The 17,350-nt window shown below is 43.8% G+C and overlaps 1 protein-coding gene across 2 annotated transcripts in view; it reads left to right on the top strand.

The window, feature by feature from the left end:
* MYOM1 (myomesin 1) overlaps nt 1-15,532 on the top strand; it is a 152,268-nt gene extending 136,736 nt beyond the window's left edge. For both annotated transcript variants that reach the window (XM_058438577.1, XM_032152705.2), the window contains 5 exons: nt 3,325-3,488; nt 6,863-6,899; nt 7,151-7,173; nt 10,435-10,490; nt 14,787-15,532. In XM_058438577.1, coding sequence (XP_058294560.1) covers nt 3,325-3,488; nt 6,863-6,899; nt 7,151-7,173; nt 10,435-10,490; nt 14,787-15,080 — 574 coding nt within the window. In that variant the 3' untranslated portion in view covers nt 15,081-15,532. The remainder of the gene's footprint in view (nt 1-3,324; nt 3,489-6,862; nt 6,900-7,150; nt 7,174-10,434; nt 10,491-14,786) is intronic.
* Nucleotides 15,533-17,350: the final 1,818 nt, after the last annotated feature.

The raw sequence follows: 17,350 nt of genomic DNA, 5'->3' as shown, positions 1-17,350 counted from the left end.
TAAAATATCCTGAGCTGAAAGAGAATGGAGGCCTGGCATAGATAATCTGATGGAGTGTAGCCACCTTCAGTCCAACCTCAGGATGCAAATGTTCCAAACTGCAAATGTTCCTAGGAGCCCCACTGAGAAGAAGGTCAGATGGCATCCCCAGGAGGGTGCAGATAATAAGTTTCCTTACACTGTACCCTCAGTGGCATTGACAGTATGGGGGGCACTGCTCAAAGCCCTTTACGTATGTGAATTCATTTCACATTCACCACTCTACGTGGTAGGTGCTCCTCACTTGAGGGATGAGGAAGCTAGGGCTCGGGGAAGTGACCTGCCTAAGGTCACACAGCTAAGAGGTGGGTCAAGGCTGAGCCTAGGCAGCCTGGCTCCAGAGCCTGGTTCATCATGGTATTACCTGCCACTGGATTCCAGCTGTGTGAAGTCTAGATTAGAGATCCCCAAACCCCAGGCCATGGACCGGTACCAGTCCGTGGCCTACTAGGAACTGGGCCGTGTAACAGGAGGTGAGTGGTGAGTGAGGGAGCGAGCATGACCACCTGAGCTCCTCCTCCTGTCAGATCAGCTGCGGCATTAGATTCTCATAGGAGTGCGAACCTATTGTGAACTGCTCATGCGAGGGATCTAGGTTGTGCGCTCCTTATGATAATCTGATGATAAATGTTATGTACTTGAGTCATCCCAAAACCCTCCCCCGACCTGGTCTGTGGAAAAATTGTCTTCCATGAAACCGGTCCCTGGTGCCAAAAAGGTTGGGGACCACTGGGCTAGATTGAACAGTTAGCCAGAGCCAGGTCCCACAAAGCAGCCATTTGCGTTTTCTTTAAGATGACTTTACTGTTATATAAAACAGTGTTTTCGTTAGTATTATGATTTGTTATTTCCTGAGTCATAAAAATGAGAATTAGTAAAATTCCAATGTAGAATGCTTGGGGCTTATTCCTTTGTTCTGTTTCTTTCAGAATACATTTTAGGAAAGTAATTATAAACTAAAATAGATCAAATTCCAGGAAATTCCTCTGTGGCATCTAGGACATTCTAATATATCAGTCTGAAGAATGAGAGAAGTAAAATTCATTGAATCACCAATCAAAAAGCTTTATATCTTCTCTAAAAGAATTACTTGTTCAAAAATGAGAACACTGAAAGTATGTTTTGAGGAAATTGCTATTAGACCAGCAAAGCATAAGCATCTTAATTATTTGGTCTAGTCAACCAATTGTGTCTCTTGTGTTTCCGCGTGCCTATGACATTCAGAGATAAGGATGATCTTTGCTGTCTGTATGTGGCAGAGAGGGAAAAAAAACCCTTGAAATGGATTTTAGTCTTCACTTTGCTCCTGTCTTCCCTTATGATCTTAGGCAGGTCATTTAATTTTCTGAATCTCAGTTTTCTCTTATATAAAATAGGACCAATAATACATATTCCATCAGAAGCACGTTACAGATGTAAGGTACCCTTATCCATGTTACCCAGAGATTAAAGATTTAAAACAGATTTATTATAGCAAAGCAGAGGACAATCTTTCTGTTTAACCCGCTCTCTTTTTTTTTTTTTTTTTTTTTTGAGACGGAGTCTCACTCTGTCACCCAGGCTGGAGTGCAGTGGCGTGATCCTGGCTCACTGCAACCTCTGCCTCCCAGGATTAAGCAATTCTCCTGCCTCAGCTTCCCAAGTAGCTGGGATTACAGGTGTGTGCCACCATGCCCGGCTAATTTTTGTATTTTTAGTAGAGACGAGGTTTCACCATGCTGGCCAGGCTGGTTTCGAACCCCTGACCTCGTGATCCGCCTGCCTCGGCCTCCCAAAGTACTAGGATTACAGGCGTGAGCCACCGCGCCCGGCCCTATTTAACTCTCTAAGATACATCTATTGCTCAGGCTAAAATCTGTGGGGTACAGATGGATTTCTTTACATTTTATGGCATCTTAATTTTTAATATCTTTTTAGATAAATAAATAATGTTATTTAGGTAGGAAATTTTTTTTTTTGAGATGGAGCCTCACTTTGTCACCCAGGCTGGAGTGCAATGGCGTGATCTCGGTTCATTGCAACCTCCACCTCATGGGTTCAAGCGATTCTCCTGCCTCAGTAGCTGGGACTACAGGCACGTGCCACCATGCCTGGCTGACTTTTTGTATTTTTAGTAGAGACAGGGTTTCACCATGTTGGCCAGGCTGGTCTGGAACTCCTGACCTCAGGTGATCCACCTGCCTCAGCTTCACAAAGTGCTGGGATTACAGGTGTGAGCCACCGTGACCAGCCAGAAAATTTGTTTTTCTGTGTTTTCTAAAGTTCATTTTGTTTATTACAACAGACATAAGCCATGCTTGTTTCAGAAAATACATTTATAATAATATAAATTAGAAAAAATTATAATATAATAGTATCCATAGTTTTACCAGCCGTAATATGAACATTTTAGGGTACTTCCTGCTAGCCTTTTTTCTATGCATGATGGTTACTATAATAACGTCATTTTGTATATACCACTTTTTAACATCATTTTGTATACCACTTTTTAAACATTTCCTCACTTTTAATAACTTCTTCATAAAGTTTCTTTTAACATAATTAAAAGTACATCTACCTAGCTTTCTCTTAGTTCGTCTATATCTGTAGCATTTCTACACCACAATATCACAAAACAAAGGGCTGTATTTCCTTATATTCTCTTGCAGAGAATATATTGCATGGGTCTGCTCATGACCTACTGTAGAATTCTGAGAAACTCACATCCCGGGACAGAGAACATGCCTCATTTGTGTTGGCGGCAACTCTGCTTTTCATTCACTCTTGGCTCTACTACCAAGTGCATATTTATCTGTTTTAAATAGCTTTGTAACAACATATGCCAATAGATGTCAGGCACAGGTGAGCCTCCATAAGTGTGTTTTTGGACTAGCTTGTAAAATCTGATTTATAGCCATAGATTATCTAGATGAAATATGCAGTAAAATAGTATGTAGTTTGGCCTTTTAGCTTTATAGATTACCCTAGTCCTACAAATAAACCCAAACAAAAACAAAGATAATTAATACCACTGAGAAGTATTAGTATTGTGATTTGCACTGGGCCTCAGACTGCTATGAGGAGTTATTAATAAATAAATATTCAGACTGTCAGACCTTGGGCCTTGGAATCCCAGTTCTGTGTGTCATGGCCCATAATTTTTCTGAAGCAGAAGAATAACATATGCAGATCCCTCGTTTTTTGAAAGCCTACAAAACTTTATGGCAAGAGCTTCAATAAGAGACAAAATAAAGATCAGCCCTGAATGGAAGCAAACGCTAAGGAAGTTTTCTTCGATTTTCACAGTGGGACTGCCATTAGGTACTCAGACAGAGTTAAGACCGGGGTCACTGGAGAGCAGATCTGGCTACAAATCAATGAGCCCACCCCGAATGACAAAGGGAAGTACGTCATGGAGCTCTTTGATGGCAAAACTGGACATCAGAAGACAGTGGATCTCTCTGGACAAGGTAAACAGATATTTTGCAGATTCAAATTTACTCTAGATGAATGAGCCTTTTAAAAGAAATGAAGGGAGTTGGGCATGGTGGCTCTTGCCTGTAATCCCAACACCTTGAGAAGCCAAGGCAGGAGGATGGCTTGAAGTCAAGAGTTCAAGACCAGCCTGGGCAACAGAGTAAAATTTCATCTCAAAAAAAAAAAAAATAGCTGGGTAAAGTGGCACACACCTGTAGTCCCAGCTACTGTGGGAGGCAGGAGAATCAGTTGAGCCCAGGAGTTCAAGACCAGCCAGCCTAGAGCAACATAGCGAAACCCCATCTCTATAAAAATAAATAAATAATAAAAAATGCTCACTTGTAAGCAAAAAGTTAAAAAAATACTGGACCATTTATCCCTTTCCCAGAACTATACTCTTCATCTTATTCTTTCTTACAAAAATAAAACAGTCTGCTGGCATGGTGGCCTTTAATCCTAGTACTTTGGGAGGCCAAGGTGGGAGGATCACTTGAGGCCAGGAATTTAAGACCAGTCTGGGCAACATAGTGAGACCCCAGCTCTTCAAATATAAAATTTTAAGAAATTAGCCAGGTGTGGTAGCATACGCCTGTAATCCCTACTACTCAGGAGGCTGAGCTAGGATGATCACTTGGGCCCAGGAGGTTGAGGCTGCTGTGAGCCAAGATCACACTACTGCACTCCAGCCTGGGCAACAGAGCAAGATTCTGTCTCTAAAAAAATAAAAAATAAATAAAATAAAATAGTCTATACTGTATTAAGGTTAATAAAGACAACTGTGGACTAACTTTTCCTCTACTTCATTTTAAAATACAATCTCAGGTGGGCATGGTGGCTCATGCCTGTAATCCTAGCGCTTTGGGAAGCTGAGGAGGGTGGATCACCTGAGGTCAGGAGTTTGACACCAGCCTGGCCAACATGGCAAAACCCCATCTCTACTAAAAATACAAAAATTAGCTGGCTGTGGTGGCACATGCCTGTAATCCCAGCTACTCGGGAGGCTGAGGCAGGAGAATTGTTTGAACCCATGTGGCGGAGGTTGCAGTGATTTGAGATCACGCCACTGTACTCCAGCCTGTGCTACAGAGCTAGACTCTGTCTCAAAAAAAAAAAAAAAAAATACAACCTCAATATACAACCTCAGAGAGCAGATTCATCATTTAGAGTGTAGCCCTTCGGCCCTGCTTTGAGTGTTTTTGGTGCTGAATCCCCTTGTCTTCACTTCACCCATTCACGGCGACTAGAAAGACTCGCTGCAGGACCTTTCAGTAATGGGAGCAGCTGCTCCAGAGGGATGCGGACTTTCTAGGACACATTTTGCCTGCATCACAAGTGCACAGTGACAGGGGATTTATTCCACACTCCATCTGACAATGTGAAACACAATAGAAAAAGGGAGGCAGTCAGTAGGTGGAAAATTTTTAATTTTTAAAAATTTTATTTTTACTCTCTGGTCCACCAAAGCTTATTTAACTACCCCACTCTGAAATCCCTTTTAAGGCAAAGGCTGTAGATTGTCCTACCAGCATGGCCACTGCCACCAAGCACAGATTGGCTCGGCCATTCCCACCTCTCTCTCAGAGTAGTGTGGGGACAAGGGGAAGCACTAACCTCAGCCTGGGTCCGCCTAACTGGTCTACCTTCATTTTACAGATGAGAAACAATCAGGACCAGCAACTTTAAGCCTAGCTTTGTACTTATTTTTCCCATCTGTAACATGAGGGAATAAACTAGTATTATCTAAGCATTCTTTAGACTTAAAATATGATTCCTAGACCACTGAGGAGATTAAAAATGAGGTGAGAGGGATTTCAAAATGAAGCAACCTGCCAGACATGGTGGCTCACAGACTGAGGCAGGAGGATCGATTGAGCCCAGGAGTTCAAGACCAGCCTGGACAACATAGCAAGACCCTGTCTCTACAAAATAAAAAAAATTTAAAAATAGCTAGGTGTGGTGGCACACACCTATAGTCCCAGCTACTCGAGAGGCAGAGGTAAGAGAATCACGTGAGCCCAGGAGTTCGAGGCTACCTCAAGCTGTGATTGCACTACTGCACTCCAGCCTGGGCAACGGCAAGACCCTGTCTCTTGAAAGAAAAAAACAAAAACAAGGCCAGGAGCGGTGGCTCACGCCTGTAATCCCAGCAGTTTGGGAGGCCAAAGCGGGTGGATCACGAGGTCAGGAGATCAAGACCATCCTGGCCAACGTGGTGAAACCCCATCTCTACGAAAAATACAAAAATTAGCTGGGCATGGTGGTGGGCGCCTGAAGTCCCAGCTACTCAGGAGGCTGAGGCAGAAGAATCACTTGAACTGAGGAGGCGGAGGTTGCAGTGAGCCGAGATCATGCCACTGCACTCCAGCTGGGTGACACAAGTCCGTCTCAAAAAAAAAAAAAAAAAAAAAAAAGCTGCCATTTTGCTTGAATCTTTAATCAAAGTGGCTTACTCTGCAGGCACAAAAAAAATTATTTGAGAACTATATAGATCTCATTTTCTTGTCCCACTTGCCTTTCATCCCCTCTCCATCATGGCATAAGAAACATTGCTTCAGGCGAGCACCAGCACCCTCTGTGATTACAGTAACTCATTGTGCTTTTTTGCCGAAACAGACCAGACAGCGTAACAGGAAGAGAGTTAACTGCCTATCTAGGAGGCTCTGATGTCTGGAATAATTTAATAAGACAAAGTTTTTGGTTTTGTTTTTGTTTGACACTCAGGATGTTTACTCAACAACCAGCTTCTCTTTGAAACAGACTTTTATGGCTGGGCGCAGTGGCTCATGCCTGTAATCCCAGCACTTTGGGAGGCCGAGGCGGGCAGATCACTTAAGGTCAGGAGTTTGAGACCAGCCTGCCCAAAATGGTGAAACCCCGTATCTACTAAAAACACAAAAATTAACTGGGTGTGGTGGCGCATGCTACTTGAGTGGCCCCAGCTACTTGAGAGGCTGAGGCAGGAGAATCGCTTGTACCTGGGAGGTGGAGGTTGCAGTGAACGGAGATTGCACCACTGCACTCCAGCCTGGGCACAGCAAGACTCCATCTCAAAAAAAGAAAAGAAACAGACTTTTATTCCCATTTTTTCTTTGTTGGAGTTAATCTTTGCCTTTCCGTTTGAGGGGCTGAAGCCCTCTTGCTGAATTGAAAGCTTCTAAAATCTACTATTTCATATTTTGTGCCTACAAAGTATTTCCTGGCCTTGTTAAGTACATTAAGCTGTGGAGTGAACACATAAGCGCAGTCTTAAAGTCGGTTTAGTCATGTCTGGACCGATCACAATGATCTCCAGTTGTGAATTTTAATCGCCCCTGTGTGTCGTCAATTCTGGGTGAGAAAATTCTAACTTTTCTTTTTTCTTTTAAAGCATACGACGAGGCCTATGCTGAATTCCAGAGGTTGAAGTAAGTCCCTTGTCCTAGCAAATGCCACTTGCATGCACTCATTTCCCTGGAAGCTTGCGTGCTGCTCGCCCCTCTGAGTGTTAGAAAGAGCCTTTTATTTCAGAAAGTAGAGTAGAAGCAGCACTTCCCACTGTTATATTGAACAGCAAAATGTTTCTGAGGCAATGAAAATGTCGTCAAGTTTAGCTACTTTGAAGTAACACTAATACAAAATTCTTCTTTGTCTGTTTGTTCGTTTCTCTCAACCACAGACAAGCTGCCATTGCCGAGAAAAGTAAGTAAACCATTTTCACAAGTACTCCTGGGATAGATTCAAAAGATAATTTTATTTTGCTATTATGACTACAGATGGAGGAGAGTGGAAGTGGTTTTTTTCTTTTTTAAATCTTAGGTGTTCTACATATGTTTTCATTTTAGTCTTTTGAGTAAGAATATCTATGAAGAGAAGGTCTCAGGTTACATTGTAAAGAATGTCACCCTACCCTTGACTTGAGCTACAACCCAGACATCCTGAGAAACCTCTTGGCTGCAAATCATACAATAGGTTGTTAGTCACTGCAGGTACAGTGTTTCATAAAAATATGTATATATTGGAGAAAAGAAACATCAAGAAACATTGTAAGGGCCAGGCTTGGTGGCTCACACCTGCAATCCTAGCACTTTGGGAGGCCGAGGTGGGCGGATCACCTGAGGTCAGGAGTTCAAGACCAGTCTGGCCAACATGGCAAAACCCCATCTCTACTAAAAAATACAAAAATTAGCCGGACATAGTGGCGGGTGCCTGTAATCCCAGCTACTCGGGAGGCTGAGGCAGGAGAATCACTTGAACCCGTGAGCCAAGATCATGTCACTGCACTCCAGCCTGGGCAACAGAGCGAGACGCTGTCTCAGAAACAAAACAAAACAACAACAAAAGAAAACAGAAACATTGTAAATTTGATATCAAGTAATTCACTGTAACTTGGCCCCAACAAGTACTGTGCATTTTCCTGGGAGTGCCTGCGAGATAAAAGCTACCAAATAAGGCCTTCCTTACTTTCATATAACTAGACACAGTCCAAGCAAAGCAACACCAATCTGTCAAGTCTGCATGTGTACCCAGAAACACACACACTGCAGTATTTCTGTGAGCTGTTTGTTTCACACACAGGGATTTTTAGAAGAACTCAGTCTTACAGGATCTTAGGAGTAACTGACTAATCCATAATACTAATTCAGCTTCTTTGTCCAAGTGGGAGCCAGAATTTTTAAATTGTTACAGTCTAAAATGGTAGAGTCCACCTGAGCTGGATGTGAAGGGGACAGGGAGAAGGAGCAAGAATGGAAGTCATCCTTCCCCACAGGGCTCCATGTGCTTCTGGGTGCAACTTTGAACTTTGAACCTGAAACTTGCACTGCTCCCCTCCATTCCCTTCTCCACTTTCCCCCTCCTGCTCAGGCCCTGTGTATGTGGGCTGCAGCTGGGGGTAAGGGGCAGAGGCTGGTACTGCGGCACCAGAGGTCACGGGGGAGGCTGGGGGTGTTGAGCAAGAGGGAGCTGTTCTTGTTTGGTACTGAGCAAAGCCTACATCCACAAGCAGTTTTCTGTCTTTCCAGATTCTTGAACTCTTCTGTGGGCACGGAGTTCATGAACTCTTTAGAACTGGAAGCAACCTTAGAGCTCTTCTAGCTCCATGTTTGTAAACTTTTGTAAGCCATGGAACACTTCAAATTGATGCAGGATTTTTGCTCCTTAGTTCAGCTAAATCCAGATTCTTGTCTCACGACCAGGAAAAATTAGGCACGTGGACACATTGAAGGGTGAGGCAGGCAGAATTTATTAAGCAAAAGGAAAGCTCTTGGCAAAGAGAGGGGTTCTCCAAGCAGGTTTCCCCCTCACAATTAAATACCAGGGCTACCATGGATGAGCTGAAGAGGCCAGACCCCTCCCCTGCATAAGGTGCAAATTCCTGGTGGGTCCCCCCATTCCCCCTGTGCACATGTACGCATGCCCAGGCAAGCCATAGGTAGTATCAGAAAAGGCAACGTTCGATTGGTTAAAAGGCATTATTCAGAAATAATCATAGTTTCCCCAGGTCTAATGCAACCCCTGTCCCCCATTCTACAAATTAGGAGACTGAGGCCAACACAGTGAAGTGACTGGCCCAGTATCACACAGCATGTCACACAGGGAACCAGAGGAAGGGTTAGGCTTACAGGTGGCATGATGGAATTAGCAATAGAATGCTGTCATGTTTCACCAAAAGCAAAGCTTTAGTCTCACTTAGTGGAGAAGGGAATTGTAGACAGGGAAGTCAAGAGTCACACATTAATTGAAGCAGGCCGAAAAATGAGAGGGAGGTGGCCACTGTGTTCATGCCAGAGAGAACACCTTTGAGTGAATGACAGAAAGGTGCCCTTTCCAGGGGCTGAGGCAGTCACGCCCAGAGCATGTAACTTGGCCGAGGGCACCAGCCCAGGATCCCAGCACCCATCCCGTGCCTCGTCTCCTCACCTGCGGACCTTGATGCTCACAGCCATAGACAGTGGCCTGCACAGCACTACCGAGAACTACCAGGAGACAAGACAGGGACGCTGTCTAGGGAAGGCTTCAAAGAAAGCTTATGGCCAGGCCTGGTGGCTCGTGCCTGTAATCCTAACACTTTGGGAAGCCAAGGCAGGATGATGGCTTGAGCCCAGGAGTTCAAGACCAGCCTGGGTAACATAAGACCCTGTCTCTTAAAAAAAATAAAAAATAAAAATAAAGAAAAATGCTTACAGCTGCATGAGCCTCCAATCTCCCTAGCATATAGCCCTTCCATTATGCAACCTTTTCTCATCATATGGAAACCCATAAAAGAGGCCAAGCTAGGCTTAGAGGCTGTCCATAGAGATCTGTTCTACTTCCTTGAGCTTAGCCCTACTAAGCTGCAGAAGGGCCAGGGCTGAAAATAGCCATGAAAATGATAGAGCAGGTCTTGATATGGCAAAGCTATCACACACTGGTATTTTAGATACAGATACAGGCACCCACACACACACACACACACACACGCCATATGATGGTGAAGAAGGATTCAAATCCTGAATCTGGCCAGGCCTGGTGGCTCACACCTGTAATCCCAGCAATTTGTGAGGCAGAGGTGGGCAGATCACTTGAGGTCAGGAGTTCAAGACAAGCCTGGCCAACATGGTGAAACCCCGTCTCTACTAAAAATACAAAAATTAGCTGGACACCGTGGCAGGCGCCTATAATCCCAGCTACTCGGGAGGCTGAGGCAGGAGAATTGCTTGAACCCAGTGGGCAGAGGTCGCAGTGAGCCGAGATCGCGCCATTGCACTCCAGCCTGGGTGACAGAGTGAGACTCTGTCTCAAAAAAAAAAAAAAAAATCCTGAATCCCTGGATCATTTTCTTCTTTTGTATGTTGAAAACTGTACAAAAGAACTATCAGGAGAAGGAAACTAAATTGGAAATGTAGCTTCCTGGGTGGTTTTGTGAATATGACCACTGGCCTTGCCATTGCAGTGATTAACCCAAAATGCCTATGCTTGCAGATCGTGCCCGGGTGTTGGGAGGTCTCCCAGACGTGGTCACCATCCAGGAGGGGAAGGTAAGCATGGATGGAGCCTGCCTGTGCCTGCTCCTTCTGCACTACGAACAAGTTCCAGCACCCTAGACTTTGTTCCTTCTTTTAAGATACACTTAGCAGCCCACCACCTTCATCTTATTCCATAGCTGCTTATACTTGACCAGAGTAACCAAACACAAAGTTAAAAATCAGTCGGTTTTCTGGCCGGGTGCAGTGGCTCATGCCTGTAATCCCAACACTTTGGGAGGCCGAAGCGGGCAGATCACCTGAGGTCAGGAGTTCAAAACCAGCCTGACCAACCTGGTGAAACCCCGTCTCTATTAAAAATACAAAAATTAGCTGGGTGTGGTGGCAGGTGCGTGTAATCCCAGCTATTTGGTAGGCTGAGGCAGGAGAGTTGCTTGAACCTGGGAGGTGGAGGTTACAGTGAGCCAAGATCATGCCACTGCACTCTAGCCCAGGCAACAGAGTGAGACGCCATCTCAAAAAAAATCAGTCGGTTTTCCAATCATCTTAACGTTTTATAGGTCAAGCATCGGGATAAAAGTTTGTCTCTAATAGACATATGTAGACCACTTAGTATCTTTCAAGAGTCACCCTTTAAAATTATGGGAAACTGAACATGTTCTGTGTTAACTCTATGACAAATAAAATTGAAGAAAGAAATTACCCCTAACAGAGTGGAATATGGAAATTTCTATAGGCTCTAGTTCTGTTGAAAATGGGCTTCTTTCTTTTTTTATTAATTTTTTTCCCCTGTGACAGAACTCCAGGGGCTCCTGAGAACATGTGCCCCTAGGCCGGGCGCAGTGGCTCATGCATGTAATCTCAGCACTTTGGGAGGCCAAGGCGCGCAGATCACTTGAGCCCAGGAGTTTGAGACCAGCCTGGGCAACACGGTGAAACCCCATCTCTACAAAAAATAGAAAAATTAGCCAGGTGTAGTGGTGCACACCTGCAGTCCCAGCCACTCGGGAGTCTGAGTGGGAGGACTGCTTGATCCCAGGAGGTGGAGGTTGCAGTGAGCCAAGATCACTCCAGCCTGGGTGACAGACATCATGTCATACACACACACACACACACACACACACACACACACACACACACGCAAAGAACATGCACCTCTGGTTTCTTTCCATTTGGTTTTAAACTGATGTAACCTGTCACTATAATAATCTCTCCAAGAGATTACAACGTTGTAAATTTGGTATCAGGTAAATCACTGAAACTTGTCCCCAACAAGTACTGTGCATTTTCCGAAGAGCCCCTGTAAGATAAAGATGCCAAAGAAGGCCTTCCTTACTTTCATTTAACAAGATACAGTCTGAGCGAACCAACATAATTTCTACCTGGATTCGCTTTTTTTATCTTTATGTTTCATTAAAAAGTTTACAGCCACTGGGTGCAGTATCTCATGCCTATAAACCAGCACTTTGGGAGGCCAAGGCAGGAGGATTGCTTATGCCCAGGAGTTCAAACTAGCCTGGACAACATAATGAGACCCCGTCTCTACAAAACAGTGTTTAAAAGTCAGCTGGGTATGGTGGTGCATACCTGTAGTCTTAGCTACTCTGGAGGCTGAGATGGGAGGATCGCCTGAGCCCAGGAGGTCAAAGCTGCAGTGAGTCATGACATCATACCACTTCACTTCAGCCTGGACGACACAGTGAGACACCGTCTACAAAAAATAAATGGAAAATAAATTAAAACAAGTTTAACATACCAGTCCTAGGGGTAGAGATATTTGTAGTGGAACAAATTTTCCACTTCAAAGGGCAGTGAAGACACACAGTGGGTGATTGGAGTTCAGGTAACAAAGCAAGACATGTGGAAATGCTTTAGCAGGAGGCAGGTTTCATTCAACTGCATTTCCTCGGGGTTGGAAAATATGATCACAGTTGACTTTAAGCTCAACCACTGCAGGGGTTCTTTTGTTCTTCAGCTCTCTTTTCCATTTTCCTCACCTAATAAGGTTAAAACTATACAACTCTCTAGGTCGTACTGAGAATTAAGAAAGAGAATGTACATGAAAGTACTTTGTAATGCAGAACTCAAATCTGAAGTGTGGATAAGAGTTTTCTATGACGCCTAAGGTGTTTGGGAGTTTTGTTTTTTCTTTTTTGCATTTTTTTTTCCTAACCACTAGACTGTCAGGGAGCATTTGGGACTTTTTGTTTGATTTTGTTAAAAGCTTTAACTACAAGTAATCACAGTTTCCAAAAGCACATACCTAATCTGCTCATTAAGTTTAAGGATAATAATTGGACTCCTCTTTTTTTGACTGAAATGTATTTGTAGGATAATTCAGTAAGAAAGATTAATTAGTGATGGGAGAAAAACATTTTTTAATCCATCCAATTTTAAATGATATATCTGCAAAAGGGGTAACAAATAATCATGCAAGACCCTTTAGAAAGATATGTAGACGAGTGTTCTTTCTCTGTACATTGTAAGCTCTAGTTCCTTCCTTATCACATCTGGATTTTAGTAAGAGAAAAATACAAGAATGGAATTTTAAAATGTGAAGTAAATTCAATATCATTAACCACCAGGCAAGTGAACATTAAAACCACAATGAAACATCACACCACACCTATCAGAATTGCTGTAATAAAGAATAGTAGCTGGGTGGGCTGGTGTACAACAACAAATGGTGGGGAGGCTGTGGAGAAACTGAATCACTTGTATAATCTGGTGGGAATGTAAGCCAAAATTGTATAGCCACTCAGAAAAACCGTTTGGCAATTTCTGGAAAAAAAAAAAAAAAGAAAACATGGGCTGGGTGTGGTGGCTCATGCCTGTAATCCCAGCACTTTGGGAGGCCACAATGGGAAGATTGCTTGAGACCAGGAGTTCAAGACCAGCCTGGTCAACATAATGAGACCCCATCTCTATTCTCTATTTTTTTAATTAAAAAATATAAATAAAAAATGAAACATGCATTTATCATACATTCCAGCAATTGTATCCCTGGGCATTTATCCCAGAGAAATGACAACTTATGCTCACATAAAAACCTGTACACAAATGTTCATAGCAACTTAGTGCATCATAGTTAAAACTGGAAAAAGCTCAGATGACCCTTACGGGCATAAACATAGTATGACATTCTATTCAGCAATAACAAGGGATAAACTATCGATACATGCAGCACCTTGGATGAATCTGGAAGTAATTATGCTGATTTACAAACGTTATTCTGAAAGATTATATAGTGCATGATTATATGTATATAATATCTTTGACCTGACAAAATTTTAGAAATGGAAAACAGATGCGTGGTTGCCAGAGATTAGGAACAGAGGTTGGAAGTTGGAGGAGAGAGGTGGGTGTGGTTATAAAAGGACAACACAGAGGGTTCTTGTGATGATGAAAATATTCTGTAAATTGAATAGAATGAAACACACACAAACACAAATAAGCACCAGTAAAATTAGAGAAATCTAAATAAGGTCAGTGGATTGCATCAGTGTCAATATACTGGTTATGACATTCTACTATAGTTTTGTAAAATGTTACCACTGGGGAAGCTGGGTAGACAGCATACCAGATCTCTTTATTATTTCTTATGATCTCTTTATTATTTCTTATGATCTCTTTATTATTTCTTACAACTGCATGTGAATTTACAATTATATAAATCTTTTTCATTTAAAAAAGTAAGGTAAAGTAAAACCGTAGACCTTGTATCTACATATATTTCTAGAATATCGATCTTTTAGAATAAGGTTTCGGCACAGATGGGAATATTTTCTTTAGGAATACGTTTTGGTAGGGTACCACTGCAAGTGCAGCAGATTGGATGGGGTTTAAGGAGAGAAGTAAAATAAGGGTGATGGAATTTGAAAATTAGTAACATTATCTGAAGCAGCTGCCATGATTCTGCTGCCCGGCTCTTTGACGCAAATGAAATGCAAAAGTGAGCAGGTGGCAATTACAGCAAGGAGATTCCTCTACCGAGACAGAACCCAAAATGCCACAATAGAGCAAAAGGCATCTATATGTTTATGAAAGAGAAAGTGAAAATGGGGAATAGACATAAACTCTTTCGTGTGTTTTTGATAATAAGCATTTCAGAAGCCAGAAAGCATATAAAGGCCTTGAGGAGCATATAAAGGCCTTGAAGAGATCCCCTCAGATGTTATTTCAAACTGTAACTCACACAGGTGCATACACATAACTACTTTAAACCCTGGTCCGGGAGGCTTTTACTTATCCTCCCTTTGGTCATGCCAAGCCATCAGCCGGCAAGATTATTGACAGTGCGTCTATTATATCTAATTTATCTTCTTCTCTCCCATAAAATCTGTCTTGCAGGCCCTTAATCTCACTTGCAACGTGTGGGGAGACCCACCTCCGGAGGTCTCGTGGTTGAAGAACGAGAAGGCCCTGGCCTCAGACGACCACTGCAACCTCAGGTTCGAGGCCGGGAAGACCGCATACTTCACCATCAACGGCGTGAGCACTGCTGACTCGGGCAAATACGGGCTGGTTGTGAAGAATAAGTATGGCTCAGAGACCAGCGACTTCACCGTCAGCGTGTTCATCCCAGAGGAGGAGGCGAGGATGGCCGCCTTGGAGTCCCTGAAAGGCGGCAAGAAGGCAAAGTGACCGGAGGTGCGAGGAGAGCCAGCTGGCCTGTACTACTTGGGTGTGAATGGTTTGGGTTAAGGATGAGACGTCTTCATGCTTTCTCCTCCCTATTATTTTCTGGCTAGAGGAGAAAATAATGTCAGATCTTTCACTCATAAAAAGCAGCAACTAATGACACTTTAACTGTTTTTCTTTATCTACAAAATTATGTGTTAAGAAAATACCATTCATAGCATGAAGATTAGGAAACAGTTTTAAGGAGAAGACTTGAATAAAGTTGGAGGGACATTGAATGATGGTCAGAGGGCAGACGAATGTGTTGTGGGGCGAGCTGGGATTTGCTGCAGCTGTGAAGCCACGGCCATGTCTCGTGTGTTGTTACAGAAGTGATGTGCTTTTCGACGGGCGCCTTGTGGCTTGGAACCTCCTCTGTATGAATAAACAGTTTTCACATCTGTCCTCTTCCCCGACACTGTTTCTCAAATTCCTGCTGTTTTGCTGCTAGGTTGGGTGGCTTCTTGGTGCTTCTTTCTCAATGAGTCTTGTGCCACATCTTCTGATTTAAATTCCTTTTGGTGAAAGCAGTACCTTGCAACATGTTCAGATAAGTCGTTTGAGCTCAACCAGGTTCAGGGGTGTGAAATTACACTGCCACTGCACATCTGGTGGCTTACCACACAATCAAGCCCATTCCATTAATAAGATACACAAGGCAATTGAATGTAATGTGACAATTACATGTGATAAGATGGTGTGAGGTGCCTCCTGCCAGAATTGGAGACTAAGGGCCCACAGCTAAGAATAAAAGGTACAAAAGAAGCCTCATTCTAAGCTCAGAGAACTGCCAGCTGTGGAATTTGCCACTCCCTGAGGGGTTTGCCGAGGGTCAGCATCCCAGCAGCAGCTGTTTTAGAAAGTTTTGTCCTCCCCAACCCCAGCACCACACACACACACACACACACACAACACACACCATTCTAGGAAAATCGTCATGGTGAAGTTTTTTCTGTTGGGTGCGGTAGCTCACACCTGTAATCCCAGCACTTTGGAAGGCTGAGGCAGGAGGATTGCTTGAGTCTAGGAGTTCAAGACCAGCCTGGGCAACATAGCGAGACCCCTCTCTACAACAAATTTTAAAAATCAGCTGGGTGTGGTGGTGCCCACCTATAGTCACAGCTACTTGGGAAGCTGAGGTGGGAGGATCATTTGAGCCTGGGAGGTCAAGCCTGCAGTGAGCCATGATGGTGCCACTGCACTCCAGCCTGGGCAACAGAACAAGACCATCTCATAAAAACAATTTTTTCCCCTTTTTCTCCTGCCAAAGGTAGCAGATGGGGCAAGAAATTTCCTTATACAGTTGGCAGGGGTTCCTACACACCCTCTCCTTTACAAGTTTAAGGCTGGAAACTGCTTCTCATCTGACTGTGGCCAATCCACTTGTCCAGACAAGTGCTGGATGCTGCTGTTGTGACACTGAACACCAGGCAGGAGCCAGATGCTGTGTTCTCACTCCCAGATATGGCAAGGAGATGAGCTTCCCAAGGGCCAAGTGGACCCCATGGAAGGTGGCTGGCCATGAGCAGTCTGCAGTTCTGTCTGCCTCAGTAAGAGGGCTACATCTGAACAAGCCAACCCAGAAGGGAACTGTCAGTGGGTGGACACCTGCTGGGGAGCTAAAGATGGGAGGGTGGCGGGGTGGGGGTGGGGGCAGGAAGGGTTCAAGCGGCGGCAGACCTCCCATGCCAAGGGCCAAGGGCTGTACAAGCGAGAGGCCCCTAACACTCTCCGAAAAGCCCCCAACACACCCCTCAAAGAGCCGGCAACAGAGTTCCCAGTATCAGAGAGGTGAGGTTTCTGCAAGCAGCACCTCCCACCCCTTCCCTAATTTCCACTAGCTGGAGCCCAGACTGGGGAGAAAGCAAGAAGGGTGTTGAATCAGGTGGAAACAAAATTTTAAAACAGTGTATTCCAAATTCTGAAATTGTGCAAAAATGTATGAAATCGAAGTGTGCCCTAAGACCCCTGCACCCAGCAGAGGGGCATGATAGGACACAGCAGCAGTGAGGTGGGGAGATGGCTTTTGTGTTCAGAGCTCCATACGCTGGGATTTCTCAATAAAACAGCTGTAAGAATTATTTCAGCCATTATTATGACCAAACTAAACCAGTGACCTCAAGATTTAATAGCTTAGGTAAAAAGCTGCTATTTCTACAGGGGAAAATATAACTGAAACTATAGATCCATCACTTTAATGATGCCGAAGGTACTTTGTAACACATAAAAATTTA

Source organism: Hylobates moloch, unplaced genomic scaffold (assembly GCF_009828535.3).
Source record: "Hylobates moloch isolate HMO894 unplaced genomic scaffold, HMol_V3 SCAFFOLD_5, whole genome shotgun sequence".
Lineage (NCBI taxonomy): Eukaryota > Metazoa > Chordata > Mammalia > Primates > Hylobatidae > Hylobates > Hylobates moloch.
This window is presented reverse-complemented; position numbering and strand designations above follow the sequence as displayed.